This window comes from Pholis gunnellus (assembly GCF_910591455.1).
Source record: "Pholis gunnellus genome assembly, chromosome: 14".
Taxonomy (NCBI): domain Eukaryota; kingdom Metazoa; phylum Chordata; class Actinopteri; order Perciformes; family Pholidae; genus Pholis; species Pholis gunnellus.
In genome coordinates this window covers 11805238-11824500 of record NC_136541.1, presented here as the reverse complement: position 1 = coordinate 11824500, position 19263 = coordinate 11805238, and the positions used below count along the sequence as shown (strand labels likewise).

Genomic DNA, 19263 nt, shown 5'->3' with positions numbered 1-19263 from the left:
CCGGGAAACCGATCCGAGCGAGATGCATGTGCTTCTGTACAGGCGACAGAGCAGTGGGCCGGACCCAAACGGAGAAAAGTAGACCCCATAAACTTTATTGAAGAACTCTCTAAATGATGCTATTTCCCTTTGTAATTGTTGTTTCTTCTTCTCACACTGCATTATGCATGAGGTCCTCGAATATCTACCTTTTTTTTTTTCTTTTCTTTTTTGTTTGACCTGATGTTGTTTACTTGAATTTCATGTACAGAAATGACCTTGTTACTTGTGTGAGGTACAACAAAGTCACAATGAAGGTAACAGATACTGATAACTGCTACTACATGTGCAAATGCTTTCCTTGAATTACTACAGAGGTAATATATTTTTGTATTTTTAAATGTAAGCAAACTCGTATATGTAACTGCTAACCAAAAAAAAAAAAAAAAAAAAAAAAGGAGGAATCATGCATAATGTGCACCATCCTCATACAAAACCCAGTAGACAGCTTCTAGTTGTTGAAATGATATGAATGACAAAGCAGAGGTGGATTGTTGAATGAAGGACAAGGACTTGATGCTGTTGTCAGTGTACGATCTTCACGCCAAGTGGAGATCTCTTGCCCTAAGTGGAAGTCTGTAAGCACAATAAGGAGGAAGACGCTACCCTGCATGTTTTAAAAGACCCAGAGCCCATATGTTAGTTATATATCCATCTGAGTATATATCATAAAACCTCTTCAAATACTTGTTTTAGTTATCCTCATATGACAATGTCTGATTAAAAGAATCCTGTATGCATTCATTTATTGTACTGTTGAATAAAAACATTTCTCCCTATCTAAATAGATGACCAGGCATTTTTATTACATTGCTTGTTTTGCAAGCAACATGTATGTAATGTACAAGGCGCGTTTGCACTGTTGTGCTTCATGAATAGATTGACATTCATGTGGGATAAAGCTTCAGTAATATCCTTAAATTTGTGCAAAACAAGGAAATCTTTTTCTCAAAACAAAAATACACACAGACTCTACTGGTTCTACCGTACTGTATACACTTTCAAGAATGGTCCTAAACTTTGACTTCTGAGTCAATTGTTTTTTTTAGTAACATTCAACAAATTCTCAAGTACTAACTAACCCTGCGTTCCAAATCACACACTTTTTCACGTACTATTTTCTCATAGCATTGCGTCTTGAACTTTGACCCTCAAATGATGTCTTTCTTGGACTTTTGACACACTCAAGAGCAAAATCTTACTCTGATTTCTGCCCCGGTTCACATTATACACAAGTTACATATTCACATATTTTGACATGTCGCAGCACAAGCACTGGATATCATGACGGAGACTGCATGCTGGATACCCGGAGGATTCCGTACAGCTTGCCCTGAGTGTATCTTGATGTCAGCCAGCCCACTGCAGCCTCGCTGCACATCTCCGAGGAGAGATGGGCCAAGCACTGTGTCAGCTTCACAAGGCCCACCAGCAGAGCTCCTCCACCCAGCAACAGACAGGGCCACAGCAATGCAAACAGGGCTTTCTTAAAGGTGTACTTCCTGCTCAGGATGACGTCCCTGGGGTGCCTTGCCGGGTCAGTGACGCACGACGACGTGCTCCCCAGCTGAGTGTCCAAGCTGTTTTTCACTTTCAGGACTTCCTCCTGAAGTTCTGTTCTGTCCATCTGACATTTGGGTACGTAGAAACACTGAGAAAGAAGAGATATGATTCAAGTGTAATTTTTATCAAGTGACCTGCTTGTTACAGCCGGCGGCACTGATTGCAATCACTGAGACGAGCTGCAAGTTTCTTTTTTGATTCAGTATTTTGTCAGTTGAAAAAAAAGAAAAGAAAGAACAGCCCTTCCTAGCCTCCATGTGCTGCACTAGCACTGAAAAAATATGTTCTGAATGGAGCAGAAGACCAGCATAAGAGCATCCCCGAGTAATATCTGCTGGCTTATTCACAAGGGTGCAGGATTCAGAGTAGTTTTCCATCCTGTCATCTTGTTCAGTGCAGCTTTTTGCCTTCACTTCTCTCACAGGTGCTTTCTCAAGTCCCTGCTTAGATGTCTAATATGAAAACATGGATGACTGTGAGTCCAGGGCGAGCTAAATTTGATTTGATCTAATTCAACGTTGTAGCACATAGACATAAAGTCTTAATGCTCAAACCCTCTCCTCGAGGTCTCAGAGTAACCTGCAGGTGTTCCTCCCTCACAGTCGACAAGCCACACCTGATATGAAGCAGATTCAAACCCGGGGCTCATAAAGCTCTACGTTATGACCTAAAACCTGGAATTTACAGCCATTAATCCCTACCTCAGGAGCGAGGAGGACCGACTCCTCGTCTAAGTGGAGAAAAGCCCTCTGATTGGAGTCTGTGAGGTTAACCGTAACCCTGAGGCAAGGCACGGTGCTCACACCTCTGCAGTCCACCCACTCCTCCAGGATGTCGGCCTGCAGCAGCACGCAGCTGGCCTCCTCCTCCCAGTTACTGGAAAACAAGAGCAGTTTGGTGCGTTCCAAGCCAGATCTTCAGTCCATGTAAACTATTGACAATTGACAAACTATGAATAATGACAATAACATGTCAGCCACAATTGTATTGTTTAAAATCACATGCTATAAGTCACAGGACTGTCTATCATATGACATATCTTCCAGCACCAGCAGACAAACTATGAGTGCACCTGTTGACATAAGGTTTGACCACAGTGATGCCGACCACAAAGAACATGAGCACAGAGAAGGCCATCATGGCGAAGCCCAGCAGGACGGCTCTGTCCTCCCCGACGCTCGACACCGGCATCTGTGTCCGAGCTCGCTGCCCCCCACGCCCATCCACCCCGCTACTCCACTCCGGCTCCTGCGCTGTCGCTGTGTGAGGGAGCTCTCTGTGTCACTCACACACACACACACGCACACGCGCACGCACACGCACACGCACACGCACACACACACGCACACACACACGGGATGTAATGATTTTATCCAACAGTGATTCAAATAAGAGTTCTGATTCGATGCCTCATCAACTTTCGTGTTCGACGCATAAAATGATTTGGTTCATTTGATAAATGTTCTGTTCTTTCAAAATTCCCTTCAGGGCTGAAAGTGTCCAAACATATTTAGAGTTTTTGAAATAAAAAACATAGTTTGCACGAGTTCAAAGATTGAGATTTATTTGCAAGTTTAAACTTTGGGACGGAGTGGAAGCAGCTCCTGTGGCTAAAGGTTTAAGTCTATGTAGCATTTGTCTTTCAAACTCCACAACCACATAATAACACATACTTTCTGGTAATAGTTTTAGGACCAAAGTGAGAACCCTGGTGACCTCATCAGATAATATTTTGTCAAATAGCTCCCTCCAGATTCACAGAGGACATTCGTTTTTAAAGGCCTAGTAGTTCTTCTTCTGACATGTGAACTGACCTTGATAGGCTAAATCTGGTCGCCTTTAATGCAATATAAATCGATTTTAGTCAATTCAAACTGCTCAAAACTATGCGTCTGGCTTTTCAGACATATGTAATTTGTCATACATGCTCATATGTGTCCAGAGGCTGGAACTCTGAATGTGGAGGTTTGTTAAAACTCCACCTAATGGTGTCACAACAGTGTTTTCTAAGACTTTCCGCCCGGTCGATGGTCCTCTCTTACCGTGTCTGCCGCCTGCGAGCACCCTGCAGGTTGATGTTAATGGGGATGGTGAACATACCCACTCCTATCTCTGTCTCAGCCAGCTCCCAGTCCTGAGTATATGAATCCGCCTAACAAGCTCTTCTCTCGCTGAAAGTGAAAATGTCCTTCTGTTCTGTCAACCGCTGATCGTCTTGTGTCTCAGATGATGCACGGTGAGTGAGTGAACCAGATTACAGTTTATTCACTGGGACTTCCTGTTGTTTACCAAGGCTCAAAGGTGAGTGCAACAACATGTTCCACCCTCGTGTGTGTTTCTATAGGAACCACCACAGGTACAGTAAGACAGGTAGGATGCTAATGGCCTCTCAGTGGGCCCGTGAGGCTCAGCTGCAGCAGAAAAGCAGAATGAATCCATTCTTAAATATTAACTTTCTACAGCGAATGAAACAGCATGATGACAGTTCATGTTCGTAGAAGATCAACCATCTTTACGCACATTTACACACACACACAACAGATACTGACCCAAACATGCTTGTTCTGCAACATTTTATTATCCTGTTGGCCCGTCGAGCTGGAAACCTCTCACATTGTTCCGACAGTGTGTGTCAAGAGTGCAAGTTGCTGAGCAAGTTTATATGTGTTATTCAAACTCCTTGAATTATTCATGGTTTGCTGGAGAAACATATGGAGGTATTAACTTGGTGACAGTTCAGTTTAATATAACAAGCCCAAGGCTGGGAACACCACAGTAGCTTGAGAATAGAGCCAACTATTCAATAAAACAGACAGCAGTGCCATACCTAATTTATTCAGTGTTGAATTCAAAAGAGCATTATTTTTTGAGGGGAATAAGGCATCTTATTCTGGGAAATGTAATTGCAGTTTTTCTGATATATTTTATACCCTGTATGTTTTTATTACTGCGTGTGAGGCATCGTGTTTGTGAACGGCAAAGTTATTCATATCCACGGCCCTACGAGAGGGCCGATAGGTCCGGCACACTTCTTCACCGGGCTGTGGGAGAATAAAGTGCTTTTGGTGAAACCGAAGAAAACAAGATTAAAAATGTATAAAGCTCAGTGTACTTTACCTCACCTGGTAACCCGAGACATTGCCTTGACCGAGAGGCTCTCAGCGTGGCGCTGCGCTGCGGAGGTGACTCAAAGAGAATTTCCCCTTTAACATAAATGGCTAATGGAAACAGACTACTGCAATAATCTCACTGGACTGTGTTGTTTTCTGCTGCTGATTTGATGTATTCTGCCCTGTGTTTTCAGGTCTCAACCCTGCTGAAACTTCTTCTGCAGGAGAAGCCTCGTATGGTTCCCAGTTCTCCGTTTCTAAGAAGTTCGAAAAATTACCTTCACAATGTTGGGGCAAATTCCTCCGACTATTCGGGGCAGCAAGTTGGACTAATTGAACGCACAGGGTTTCCTGTCATCTGATAATGCCGCTGAACGACATTTCTGAACAGCAAGAGGTCGGCGTATAAAAGGCAGCAAGTCATTGAGCACAATGGATTATCTCCAAAAGAGGAATCTAACTTTTCTTACTATTGGATTGATATTTATGCTGAACGGCATTGAGTACGGTAAGTTCATTATTACAGCTTTATGGACTTGAGGACATGAGATAATGGCCTCATTAGAGCAGATTCTGCCAGGCATTTTGGCTTCAAGCACTCATCACAGAATATATTTATTCTCTGTGTGAGTAAACAAGGCTTGTCATTTACACATCTCCCCTCCTTTTCCTCCACACTCGTCCTCCTCCGTGCTTCCTCTGGTGGTCTCAGCCGTCATTCTGCCTACAATATGGAGTTATCTGCAGATTTTGGAGGCCCCCCCTTACTTCCTGGGTCTGGGTCTGTCTGCCTTCAGTCTGAGCGGACTGCTCACAGGCCCACTTTTTGGGTTATGGTCAGATCGCAACCAAACTACAAAGTCCATCATCCTTTTCTCCAACCTTTTTGAGATTGCCGGTGAGTAATCAAACCACAAGGCAAACCACATAGAGCCTGATTATAGAAGCCACTGGCATGACTGCGTGTTTGTGTAAAACTCAAACTGTAGCTCGTACTTGAGCTCATTCATTATTTACAACACTATACTTAAGAGACCTTCAATGTAAAGCACTATAAAGGGTCCGTGTTTCAGGTAATTCCTTTCATCTAAATGTCCCTTTGTTTAGCCTGAATGTGCAATGCATGATGGTAGTTACCTTCAAGTTAGTGGCCGTAAATTGTGCACAAAAGTCAAATGTATTCATCACCTGGCCATCCATCTGAGATATTTCATGTTTTTTTTCGCTGCTAGTATTTCAGTATTTAAGTGAAGCGTTTGTTTCACACTGGAGACGCATTTCTCAGCATGACTTTCATCTTTATTGGTCCTCAGGTAACTTCATGTATTTTATTGGATACTCAAAGTGGCTGTTGCTATCCAGTCGTCTTGTAACAGGTGACGCACCCGCTCACATGCTTGCATGTCATGAAATAACAGCCAAAGCATGTACTGTATCAGCACGCTGTGAGGTGTCACAGACAGATGCTGTTTCCTTCTCAGGTGTCGGCGCCGGAGCGGGCTCCTCCATCTTTGGTTTCCTGACTCGGAGCACTAAGCCAGAGGAGCGCGCTGGCATCTTCGCCGCCGTCATGGCCTGTCGACAAGCTGGCCTCCTTGTGGGTCAGTTTTCCCCCCTTCATCTTACCGCAGAGAGAGGGGGTCATTTCACCTCCCTCCACCTCCTCTGTCTTCTGAGAAATATCAGACACGGGAGACGATGTGATGTCTTCTTTGATGTTCAGTTTCAACCGGGAGACATTCAATAAGATGGAGGCTACCGTCTCCACACATCCTCTGTTTTTACTCCTTCTCCTCTTTAAAGTTCTGCTTCCTGTCTCTCTCCAGGGCCGGCATTCAACCTGTTCCTGCGGCTGTGTGATTTCAAACTGGGGCCCTTTGTTGTGAACAAATATACATCTCCTGGGGTAACAGCATCCAGATAATCAGTAATCTAAGGTTCTCTGAAAGCCTCATGAATACTGAAACAACCTTTAGAAATAGTCGCTCCACATTCTGCACTCCTCCTGGCTCACACGTCTTCTTTTATCTTCTTTGCAGAAGAATACAAAAATGCCTGCAGCAACACTCTGGCCCGTAACAACTGAAATCGATCTATTTCCACCTCACGAGTCTCTGAATAAAACACCTGTAGAACAGTTGCAGCTTAAATGAGATATAACAAAGCTCTTAAATTCCATTTCTTCACATAATGTGATGCTGCACGTCTCTCTATATTTCACCGTGCCAGGTTGCTTTGTCTTCCACACTCTCCTTCATATATCCAACGCTTTATCTCTCCTGAGAGTTTTCTTGGATTTTTATGTTGTAAAAAGACGTAAATATTTGAGGATGTGTTTAATCTGTTTCCTCCTTACTCGCAGATCTTCATGTGCCTGTTGTGGCTGCTGCTCCAGTTTGTCGTCCTGGCTCTATACTGGGATGTGCCACCCATCAGCTCAGAGGAGGGCACGGCGATGGTGGAGATGAAGGAAGAGGATGATGATGAGGAGGAGGTGCTGCTGATTGGGTCCGAGGAGGAGCCGCTGCACACCTACAGAGCTGTCAACTCTGACCAATCGGAGACCTCCACCTCGTCTGGGACGCAGCCCGTCCACGGCGCCTCGACGCTCTTGAAACCCTTCAAAGGCTTCAGCGCCAGCAGAGGTGAGCGAGCAGGTTTGACTGCCTGTTCCGAACGATGACTGTCATCTTTCCTCTGCCTTATTTGTAGGATTCAGGTATGAGGTGTCAGTGCCAATGCACATGTTTTGTATCAGCTCTATTGATTTCCTACACACACACACACACACACACACACACACACACACACACACTTACCATTCTTCAGGTCTCTCAGAGGAGACCTGTGTGGCATGTCGGATCACATTCCCTGTATATTGATTGGACTTGTGTGTGTGTGTGTGTCTGGATTATGTTATGAGTGTGCATGTATGATGTCAGTTGTCCTATTGGATTAGTGTCATCGTAGGTGTACATGGGATGCAAGCAGATATTGTGTGCCGTTATTGATGAACTCTTTCTTTACGTTGTTTGTGTGTGTTGGTCCCTGTGTGTGTGTGTGTGTGTGTGTGTGTGTGTGTGTGTGTGTGTGTCAAACCTTTAAATCGATTCTCTCACTCTTTTGAGGATGTGCCAAAGGGATGGACTGTAGCTTTCGTTTTTTTATTGACCGGGTTGCTGTGGTTGACTTGTGGATGAAATGGAGACAGAATTGGTAACGTGGTCAACATTTTTGTTATTGATTCCTTTTTTAAATTTGAAGAAAATCTACAACACCTCATGAGCAAAAGTGGAGGATGTCTGCAGCTTTTGCACATAGGAGTGTCTGTTTGCCTTTCCAGGGAATTAATTAATTCAGACATTTATTTAAGCCTCGAAAATCATTGAGGTTCCCCATCATTGCAATGACGACAAAAGACACACATAATGAAACAAATCAAAAGAAAAGAGGACAATACTCAGTGAAGCACTCACACACTGAGGTGAAGTGGTTTGAGATCCTCTTGAATTGAACTATGTTGCATACTGTAATGCAGTAGTTCACAAAAATAAAATCATATAGATAATTCTAAAAACATTGAACAGAGAGAACGGAACCATAGTAGATCACACACTGTAATATCAAGCCATTCCTCCAGCCATCTGGCACGTACTTCCAAATTTAGCAGCAAGCCCGGCTCATTTTTACTCCTCCATAAGGGTTGTTCCAGAAAAAGCTGGTATCAAAATTTGGAATTTATTATTTATGTATATATATATATATATATATATAGATATACAGTATATCTATATAGATAGATAGATAGATATATTCCTTGTCATCATGTGATCATGTTTCAGAAAAAAGCAGAACCCTCACTTATCTCTAGAAAAAGACAGGCAGCCAGGATTCATCACTGCCTCTTTCAGTTTTAAGATTACCTTCAGATTAATACGTTTTCTTAAACTTTATTTCAACCAAACTTGTCCGTTGAAACTTTCAATTCAATGGCACCACTTGAGCTTGTTATATGATTTTCTCCTCATTTTCAGTATCTCTCTGTCTCTCTCTTGTCTTCCACTCTGCAGAGCTCCTGAGAGAGGAGGTGGTTGTTCTCCTCACGGCTCAGTTCATCACTCTCTTCAATCAGACAGCGCTGGAGGTGAGAGCAGCTACCGTTGAGATCCATCAGCCGGGTTTTCCAAGCATTTCACACAGTGTCACACTATTTTACCCCGGGTCTCACCCAAACTGCATCAATCTAAGCCTTGCTTGCAAAGACCTGCTGTTACTTTAAGAAAATTATCAAGTATCACTCAACACTCAGTATACGACTGAATGCACAACATCAGTCTCGTGTCCCAGACCTGAAACATGAAGAGTGTCTTCTGCTATTGTCATTAAAATGTGGCCACTGAATAGTCATGTTGTGCTGACCTGGACAATCACTTCAATATCAAAACAGAATCATTCTTTTGATCTGGAGTGAATGGAGTGAATGGAGCCTTTGACGGAGTTAAAAGGAGCATGTTTCAGCTCCTCTACCTCTGACTGAATCACTTTCTCTAACTGACTGACCTCACGTATACATCTTTCTTAAAATCCCTCAGACCATGGTGACTCCTCTGACGCAGCGCCTCTTCAGCTTTGGCGAGCTGAGCAACAGCCTGATGTACAGCCTGTGCGGGGTGGAGGTCATCCTGGGCTTCTTCTTTGTGCGCTGGCTGAGCAGGAAGGTGGCGGACCGCGTCGTTCTGGCCGTGGGCCTGGTCATCTGCTGCGTCGCTTGTATCTGGTGCCTCGTCTTCCTCTGCAACCCCCGAGGTGCTAACCTGTCCGGGAAAACGTACAAACACAAATGCAAAGGCGCACACAGTCCTAAAAAAGCGTCGTGGTTTCGTGCCAAATCCTTTCTGTGAGACTGGTGTTTGGCGTAGTGTGCATATTGGGTTTCACACCGGATGAATTGAATGTGCCCTGTAAATGATATCATTCAGGAGATCATACAGGCAAACTGGATCCTGTATGTTCATGTTGGCCCGCGTCTGTTGCAGTTCGTCACGTTTATCGCTCTGATTACAAGTGACAGGTGCTGGAGCTGGGGAGTGCCTGAGTACGTATAAAAGGATTACAGTAATCTAATTAGACAAAAATGCTATTTGTTAGAGCGTATCCTACTTTTGTTTGCTATTTGTTACAGTTACAGTGAAAACAACCAAGCAAAGAAATGAAACCTTAAAGGCAGATACCGGATGAGAAATACGTTTTTTCTTGGACAACTGAGAAAAGCTTTTGATTGGTGAAATTTAATTTTGATTATTTGATTACAGAAAGGAACATCCAACAGTGGAGTGGGCACATATTCACACAAACATGTGCATGTTGCGAAGCAGCAGAGAACAAATATCTAGCGGCTGCCAGCTTGGCAGTGGTTTAGCTCGCAGATAGAGCCATCGCTGGTGGTGCCAACCCATTTGTGGAAGGAACTTAAAAACCGAGAGAAGGGATGGATAACTAAAGTATGATCTGACGCAGGCATTGAGTCCTTACCACCACGTGTCATAAAAAAAATGTATAATAATAATTTAACAGCTAAGAGATCTACTGATATATATTTATTTAATGTACGTGAGCGGTGGAGTTAGATTACAGTCAGTAAATGTAATTGTTTCATGATATGTTCCATATAATATGAGGGCAAACTACTATAATTCAATGGGCCTAATACCAGGGTATTATCTTTCCGATCCCGCCAGGTGGATATGGATGGGAGCTGTCGAGCTTCATCATCGGAGTGTTTCTGCAGCTGCTGGGCCTTCCCTTCGTGGCCGTGTCTCAGGTGTCTCTCTTCTCCAAAGTCACAGCAGAGAAAACACAAGGTTGGCTTGCTTAACGGCTGTTTGCACGATTCAACATATTCAAACAACAGATTGCTGCTCAGCATATGCGATGCAAAGAAACAGTAGTACATGCTTTTTTTTTTTTAACTTGCCATATTTCAATGTTTGAAATAAATAATGTTGTCGTTATTTTGTGACGCCTCACCAAAAGGATTCAGTCAAGGTGTCAGACGCTCAGTCGGGGGCTTGGCCACCATCTTGGGTCCTTTGTGGGCCGGAGGACTGACCAATAATTTGTACTTAATGCTGGGCATGATGCTAGCTCTTCTCATATTGATCACAGTAAGTAGAGCACAGCTCATTAAATAGCGTCAAACTGATGATGAAACGATTCTCATGTTTGCAATAGTTGAAGCCACCAGCTGGTTAGCTTAGCTTAGCGTTAAGACTGAAAATGGCAAGCTGTCTTGTGTTCTTTAAGAAATTCCTATAAAAGCATCCGTAACCTTTTTTTTAAAGCATCTGAAAACTTGGATTTAAATCTTACAGCAACAGTGAGAAATATGCTTAATGGCTTTCTTGAAGAGAGTATTTGGGAAGATCAATAATGACCAAAATCCACCTAAAGCTCACTATTTGTTTGAACCATACAATGGCTGAAGTACAAAAAAAATGGTGTGGTTAAATCAACAATATATATTGTGTTAACAGAGCCGGGCTAAATGTCAGCTGCTATCTAAGCTTCTCCTGGCTGTAGCTTCTTATTTAAAATCCATCTACCAGCACCTCTAAAGCTGGAGAATTAACATGTTATATTATGTTTAATCCATACAAATACCAACGTGTAAACAATATCTTTGTTCCACAGGGAGGTATAGCGCTACTCTCAATGAGCTGGAATTGACATAGTTAATGCTTTAACACAGTGCTTCTTCTTTCCTACCCCACTCGGTACATGATGTGTCCTCTCTATTAGAATCCATCCAACGCCTTTTTTCACTTACACAAACGGAAATAAAACAGTGGCTACTTGCCAGTAAAATCCTTATCTCAGCATGTCTTTGATAGCCGCTGCTTATTACTCGGTGCTCTCTATTCTCTAAAGCCATATCACGCTGTTCGTTCTCTCAGGTTATGACAGCGCTGTCATACGACCGCCTGACGGAGCCCAGGGCCGTGCAGAGCGCCCAGAGCTCAGACAGCGGAGGATAGAGCTGCAGTCTGTGTGGAGAGCCCGAGAGGCTGAAGAGAGACAGAGGGATTGCCCTTCACTTCTGAATCAATACAAGTTTACTGCAGAGGAAAATGTATGAGTGTGGAATAAAAATGTTCAAAACTCGTACTGTACCTCAGAACCTGCCAGAGAGGTGATCACACAGGTAAAAACACTTTGTACAACCTCTCAGCAATCAGATGTTATTAGAATCCATCTTCAATGCATATCAGACTATTTATTGTCCTTTACACAAGGGGGCACCATTGCTCCCATATTGAATATTCAGAGGCGTAATTGAAGATGAAAGCCATTATTTTTAAACTGAACTATTTATATTCCCAGGTGTTTTTTCCTCCATGTGACCCACGCACCAAATTTTTCATTTCTTGTCCCGAGTCTTTCTTCCTCTAAAAAAGAAATGAAACAGTTGACACAATGGGTGCAGAAGTGGAGTTGTCAACATCTTAGCAGCTCCATGTCAGTGTAGCTGATAGAAGAAGAGGGTCAAATAAAGTGAGGCTTTAGAGAATTCTTCATATTTATTTGTAGTTGTGGAGTGAAGCAGCATTTCTAGTGTTCATACAGAGCCTTGGATGTGACTAAAGCGGAGAGATATTATCTGAAAATATTCCTGTATATCTAATGTGCAAATGAGGAGCTCATGAATTAAAACCAAATAGGACAAGTACTTGTTAATTAGCCAGCTCTATCGTTTCACTTTGGGGGGATTTAAAGTTTAATTGCCTGTATTCATAATTCAAAACATGACAAGGTGTGACTTGTGTACCGTCAGCTGTTCTTGCCTATATTCTCCTCTAGGATGTGCTGTATGCTACACATGAGAGGAGAACGCTGTAAGCAACATCAAGGCATTGTAGATTCCCTTTGTACCAACGTATATGGTTTTGGCCAATCTCTGTGTTTCTGCATAATTGCAGATAAGGCTCAGTAACCTTTTCCAGTTTTCACTCAGCATGTGATATTTGGCTTTCCAGAAGCTTTTCGCCTGAAATGGAAATTTTAATCTTTGGGACTGAAGGATATAATATATATAAGTACTTTCATGCTCTCATCAGCGTATTCAGGTACTTGACATTTTAAGGGAGATAACAGGGTGCAAAAAAAAAATCTGGTCAAGCCTGAATTTACTCTGTTTGAACAAGCTCGCTTTTTCAGCCTGATTATTTCTGTCTTGTGTTCTTCAAGAAACTCCTTTGCAACAACCTAAATAGCCACAACCATTTTAAAGCCCCTGAAAACGTGCATTCAAATCTAAGAACTAAGTATTTACGACGAAATAAGAATCAGTGTCTTGTTGCAGAAAGATGTTAAAGTTATTTCAAAGCATGACTATATGTCATAACAAATGAACAATTTAATTCATAATCAATAAAACACATCCTTTCTCATTTCTATACACTGCTGCTACAGTGTTACTGGGTCTGATATGACCCACAGTGAGTGGTGACTAATGTTTGCCAGCTGTTAGTTAGCAAATGATATTGCTGCTGTGTAAATAACATTAAAGCTGGCTGCTGACTTTATGACTATATTGCTAATGTCACACTACATTTCAGCATGTAACAGATCCGTTTTTCAATAGTTTTATTATAAAAAATAAAACAGGAAGTAAACACACTGTCCCTCTTTTTCATATGTTTAGATAGAATGCAGTAAACAGCTGACAGAACATGACATTGCAGTTACATGGATGGTGTCTTAAAGCCCCTGAAAACTTGGCTTCAAATTTGAGTTTTTTCACTATAAATAAGACTAAATAAGAAACCAATGTTACATTATATTTCGGTTTTATTTATGCAGAGTTTAACAGTTAAAAAGCTCAGTCAATCAGGTTTGTGTGGGTGTGGTTTGATCGGATTTGATTGACGGTGACCAATCATTCAAATGTTGCAAAATTGTGATTGGTGTACAGAAGTAACATCACTTTTTTCTTACAAATATCTGCCTGCTTTTAACCAGCAAAAAGAGCTCAGAGAAAAAATGTAATAAAGAAATCTTTGATGTGAAATACACAACAGCATTAAACCTTTGGCAGAAAATGATGCGTTTATGTAGGACCCCAATCGCTAATAGTGAAAAGCTAATAAATATCTTTTAGGGCTCTTAAAGAGATTGCATTAACGCTTTGTTATATAATTCATAAAAAAGGTTTTTCTCTGCGTGGTACCAGACAAACCACTTCTCCTCTACATCGTGATGATCCTGCTTTCATACAGTAGATCTGTGCAGTCAACTATGCTTCGACTCAGCTTCTGTAACAGCCTATAGAGGCGGCACACAACCCCCCAAGGACATAAATAGACGAGTCAGAGGGCCTTGGGCTTTTATGTTAACGATACAAAAGGTAGGCACAGAAGCACAAGTTATGAAATGTTAAAGATACACAGAGAAATTATTTCTCTGAAGCATGGACGGAAGTTTGTCACTATGGAGATTAAGTTGTGGGGGGGGGGTAGTTACTGGTAGTGGTTGTATAGTGTTGTAGTACTACCTGACTCAGTATGGCTCAGTCTGCCTCCTATACTAACTGTCTCCATGCCATGTCGAGGAAGAGCAACTCAGCTATGTGAAGTTATTTTACTCAGTAGAGTAAAATGCCTTGGTAGCTTTAACAGGTATTCAGTGTTGAGTGTTTTTTTTTTTTTGTATGCTTGCTGCTGTTCAATGAACTGAACTGTGAACACTGAACAACACTTTTGTCCTGTTATATCCAAAGTCTGCTCGTCGACCGTTGTTAGGCACAGAATACACCAAGCCTGCATATTGTTGCCCCACAGCAACACAAAGTATTTTTGTCCCTAACACCCGCCCACTTATACTTTGAATTTACACATGTGCGACATGTTTCTGATAAATCAAACAAGGAGCTGGGTTCTGGGTGAGAACAGTTTTTCAGGAAACAGAGCCAATGTGGCACAGGAAAAGGAAAAATGTGACTATTTTTATGCCTTTAAATCGAGATAACTTGGTGGAAGAAAAGTGCAAGCGTGAGCATGAATCTCTCAAGCAGCATAGTTGATGCTGCTAGACCGCTTATTGGGACAGTACCATGCTCAATGACGTTCAGTGTTAATTCTATTTATTAATACTCACTGGCAATAATGGACACACAAACATTTTAAGGTGTAAACGGGCAAAAAGGAACCTGACGTATTAGGACCAGTTTTATAGGTTTCACCAGGCTAAAAACCAACACACAGAAACTACACGTTCTTGTTTCTTACAGAGTTACTTATTCCTCTAACTAAGAATGATCTATATTAAGATAGCACAAACATCTTGTGAAGTGAACGAAAAGGAGAGAACATGTTTCCGTACAAATGTACTATATTTCTTATTCCGAGGCAGCGTGCTGAAAATGTGATCTGTTTCATCACCGAAAGCAACTGCTTCCTGAGAGTAATGAGGACCGTTCATGAAATATTTGGCAAAAATATATAAAAATGTACAACTTTTTGACAGAAATTACAATTTTCCTGTTTTTAAACCCATATGACATATTGTTGAACTGAAGGGGAAACATATCTGGGATGGGGATGAGAATGATAGTTGACTGTTCACATAAAATAAGCATATTTTTTCTCCCCAAAAAAACCCAATTTGTGCAGATGACTAGTAAAATGTATCCACTTTTCATCAAAGGGAACTTTACCCAGGCCTGTTTTCAATTTTTTGCATTGCGTGCAATGAAAGCAGATTGACGCTGTCGTCTAACAAAGATAACAGTAATTGGTCATAAAGAGGAAAACATTTGACTGGAGCCAGTGTGTAACAATTATGTTAGCGGCAGAGAGGGGCTCTGCTCTACCTGATGGTATTACTGTAGCCAGACTGAGGACGGTTGTTAATGGGTCGTAGATGATAGATGAGTTATCATCTCCTGAAGAATAGGAAGGGAGATGAAATCAGGCCAGCAATATTCAGTCCATGATTCACTTTTTTTTCTTCTCCCTGCTGCCATCCAGTCTTTGTGCAGAAAGATTTATCCCTACAAATCATTACGATATCTAATTTTACAGGAATATATTTATTCAGGATGTAATTTATTTTCTGTGGTGGAGGATGCAATGAATGCAATTCATTAAAAAAAAAAAAAATCCTTTAGATGTCAGCGTGTTTGGTCTCCTGCCAGCGGAGTTAAAGATTTACTTATTTCACCGCTTTTGTTGCTGACTTCAGAACCTGACTTCTGAATGTCATTGACAAGGTGCGGCTCAAGTCCAATACTGCGTGTGTGCAGACACACAAAGGGAGGGGGAAATTGGCGACAATAATGTGACAATTTATTTTCATTCAATTCACAGTATTAAGTGTGTGAGCTGGCATAATGCTGTGAGTTTGAATGTAACCCCTTATAGCGATATCGAGATTGGGCGACTAATGAGCTGACAGGGGAGTGGGAGAAGAGAAAGAGAAGGGACAGCGTGCACGAGGCTCGGTATCGATGAATCACAATCCTTCCATGTCCCCTTCCTCATAAGCTGCTTAAGATTCAAAAAGCCGGCTGTCTGGCTGGAAGGCAAATGATTTGATTTATTACATGTGACGGCGGTGCTCGGGGGGGTTTGCACATGTATACAGTCACCTCAGGTATAGCTCCACTCTGCATTTCTTACAGCTCCCATTACTGTGTGTTTGTATTCCGCACGCCTGGCATCGCCTCAGATACATTGAATCAATTGCCTCCACCCACACCGACCATCCGCCCCCATACTCATATGAGAGGCACGGTGAAATGAATGCCTTAGGGACGTACACGAGCGCTGTGTTTAAGGCAGCCTCGCTCATTGATTGCAGCCCATTGTAATGGCAATGGAAATATATTCAGATAATTATCAGGCTCATTCAGGTATGTGGTTTGCTTGTGAACCTGGTGTTGCTCTGCGATGGGAGAGAGTTTTTTCTTTTTTTTTCTCCCTTCCTGCAGCAGCAGCACCAAAGAGCCTCAGAGCAGACAGTAAATTTGCTCATCAACTGGTTTCGTTCCAGTGAGAGGTAAAATTATCCAATATTTCACGGTCTGGCCCTTTGAAGGTGGCGTTACTCAGCAAAGCCCAATGCGCAATGGAGCCAAAATGCAATAGTGTTCAAACAGACGCCTCATTTTCACGGGTGGATTCAGGCCTGTCCAAACTGCTGCATGGAGAAATGATGAGAAATAAGAAACTCTTCTCATTCTCGGTCGTATACGATCGACTGCAGTAAACAAATCAAGTAAACAATCGACCCCCACATTTCAGTTCACCCTCTTTCATCCCCCTGTGGCGCTGGAAAAAGCGCGGCCATGCTTGTTGTCTGACAGCAATACGGTCAAGGTTTATGTGCGTTTGGACATGTGGGAGCCTATTGATCCCATTAACAGCATGTGAGAAGAATATTATAAAATGATGAGAACTTCATAGGAGGTCATGTGAGGATCAATATTAAATCCTATCTCATTTATAATCCCGCTGAGCAGAGAGGCTCCGCGGGGTTTAGCCGCTTAAAGAAGAACGCATTCGACAATTTACTTTAATGCTTATATGAATAAATGTAATGACACACAAGTGCTTTGAGATGAAATGTTTTTCTTGTCTGTTTGCAGGCACTTTAGTGCTGTTTTGTTGTCAACAAATGCACTATAAATACACTGATGGATGATGGAGAGGCTTGACCAACAAAGGCTCACACACATACGCACAAACATGATCAGGGAAAGAATTGACATATCAAATTAAAATCAATTCATCAAATGTTTGTTACATCTCCTGGCAGATTGATATTGTGTTCTCGGTTATTTTTAAGGAGATTTGGCTGCTCTTATCTGCAATCTCCACCCTCTTAGACACAGCGTCTTCAGATCAAGGATTAAGTTTCTCATTATACATATCACTTAGAGGATTAACCCGTTCGCACACTCTCATCTCCCCGAGTTATGAATCTGACCGCTGATGGATGTAGGATTCAATGAGGGGGTTTCATGAGATTGATTTTGAAACAAATTCCAGCTGCAAAAGAAGAAAATCTTTTTCACCCACTCTCCCAAAATCGGGGAATGTAACCTCTGATTTCGTACACTCTCGAGCCAATTAAGCTGTGAGATTTGTTTGAAGTCGCAGATTGAAAGGAGAGTTTGCCCAAACAGTGAAGGGAGACCACAGGGGTCCAGGTTCCCAGAGCCTGCATGTGTAATCCAGTCTAACATGCATGCAAATCTCATCTGTGCCCGCACACAATGGTCTGTCTGTGTGAAGGAGGGAGGCAGGGGAAGCAGAGGGAGAGAGAGAGAGAGAAGGAGAAAAGGCTGTAAGTGTGTGTCCACTGTGCCAAAGCATGATAGGTCTTAAGAGACAGAGCGAAGACACACTAAGGTTCACAGACTAGTAAGAATCTTTTATCAGGGTTGATATTTAAACATCCATAATTAATCCAATATCTGTGGAGCTCTCCAAGGAGAAAAAAGAAACCCACAGCATTGCCCATGGAAAAGAGAACATTGTAAATTCCTGGCACTGCACTGTTCTTCTTCTCTGCGGTGTAAAAACAAAAGTTGGCAACCAAGATCCCGGGGGAAATTAAAAATCTTTGTCTTATCCAGCCAATTAAATGATATACACCTTTTCGTACATGGCTGGAGCTGGCCCCCGGAATCTATTTATGACAGTTTTGTGGTCACCACTTCTACTACTCACCGCAGAGAGCTTCACTTCACCCCGAAGGACGAGGCTGGAAATCAGAGCTATGGGGTGAGGGTGATTTCTTTTTTTCTTTCCCAGAGGCAGAGACACAGAGAACTTACTTTCCATCTGTCTCTATCATATAGATTTATAGGATTAAGCCAAATGCTGTTTTAGTCCTGAGCAGAGGCTCAACTCTTTCATGTGAAACATTGGATTAGATAGTCAGAGATCCTTTGTGTGTCGTCTCCAGTCTCCCAATGACTCCTTTCTCTGGCATCTTATTATTTAAAGCGTGGGTGCTTCTGAATGCAAGCCGCGCCTTGAACTTTATTACATTTCGATAACTTTATACATGTGTGTGCGTCTTTATTCTCTAGAGCTCGCACCTCTGCTCCATTGGGACCCCACTGGGCAGACCATAGCTCAGTGGGGGGCCTTCACTCCAATTTGCCATCGTTTGTCACCATTTGTTCGTCGCGACAAACAAAATGTTGGCCCTCGGTCCCCTCCCGTTTGGCCACAGTCGCAAATGGCGTCAGCTGCTCTCTTCTTCTCATGGCTCTATTTATCCCTTTCTTTATACTGAATAACTCAGCCCTGCATGCTAGCCGCTGCGCACATTTGTTTAAAGTAGTTTTTTCATTTGTCATTTCATCTGACGTGAATATTGTAGCATGTTGCTGTTGCATTATTGATGCCGTGTTTGTCTTGGTGTATGATATGTTAATTAAAAGATAAACTGGGGCTTTGGCTGTATGACAGTTTCTTTATCCGGGAGTCAGCGAGCTTCCAGAGACTTCTTTTCTTTGACCCTGTCTTCTTGTCTGTTGTTG

The 19263-nt window shown here is 42.3% G+C and overlaps 2 protein-coding genes across 2 annotated transcripts; one reads left to right on the top strand and one right to left on the bottom strand.

Moving 5' to 3' along the window:
- Nucleotides 1–843: 843 nt before the first annotated feature.
- On the bottom strand, nucleotides 844–3785 carry kcnmb3 (potassium calcium-activated channel subfamily M regulatory beta subunit 3). The gene is made up of 4 exons (XM_079174022.1): nucleotides 3645–3785; nucleotides 2675–2878; nucleotides 2304–2478; nucleotides 844–1690 (listed from the first exon to the last, which is right to left on the bottom strand). Exons 1-4 carry the CDS (start codon nucleotides 3698–3700, stop codon nucleotides 1322–1324), a joined length of 804 nt encoding a protein of 267 aa, XP_079030148.1. The 5' UTR covers nucleotides 3701–3785; the 3' UTR covers nucleotides 844–1321.
- A 1359-nt stretch (nucleotides 3786–5144) lies between these two features.
- mfsd8l2 (major facilitator superfamily domain containing 8-like 2) lies at nucleotides 5145–11746 on the top strand (the record flags this gene model as incomplete). The annotated part of the gene is made up of 11 exons (XM_079173362.1): nucleotides 5145–5220; nucleotides 5425–5610; nucleotides 6026–6088; nucleotides 6194–6313; nucleotides 6539–6618; nucleotides 7075–7357; nucleotides 8783–8856; nucleotides 9305–9518; nucleotides 10451–10573; nucleotides 10746–10876; nucleotides 11666–11746. The coding sequence occupies 11 exons, from the start codon at nucleotides 5145–5147 to the stop codon at nucleotides 11744–11746; spliced, it is 1431 nt and encodes a 476-aa protein (XP_079029488.1).
- Nucleotides 11747–19263: the final 7517 nt, after the last annotated feature.

Excerpts from the sequence above, each read along its gene's own strand:
- kcnmb3 (XM_079174022.1), bottom strand. The coding sequence starts at position 3,700 with ATGTTCACCATCCCCATTAACATCAACCTGCAGGGTGCTCGCAGGCGG. Across the intron at positions 2,479-2,674 it reads GTCAAACCTTATGTCAACAG|TAACTGGGAGGAGGAGGCCA; the intron begins GTGCACTCATAG and ends CTTGTTTTCCAG. Across the intron at positions 1,691-2,303 it reads CGGTCCTCCTCGCTCCTGAG|TGTTTCTACGTACCCAAATG; the intron begins GTAGGGATTAAT and ends CTTCTTTCTCAG.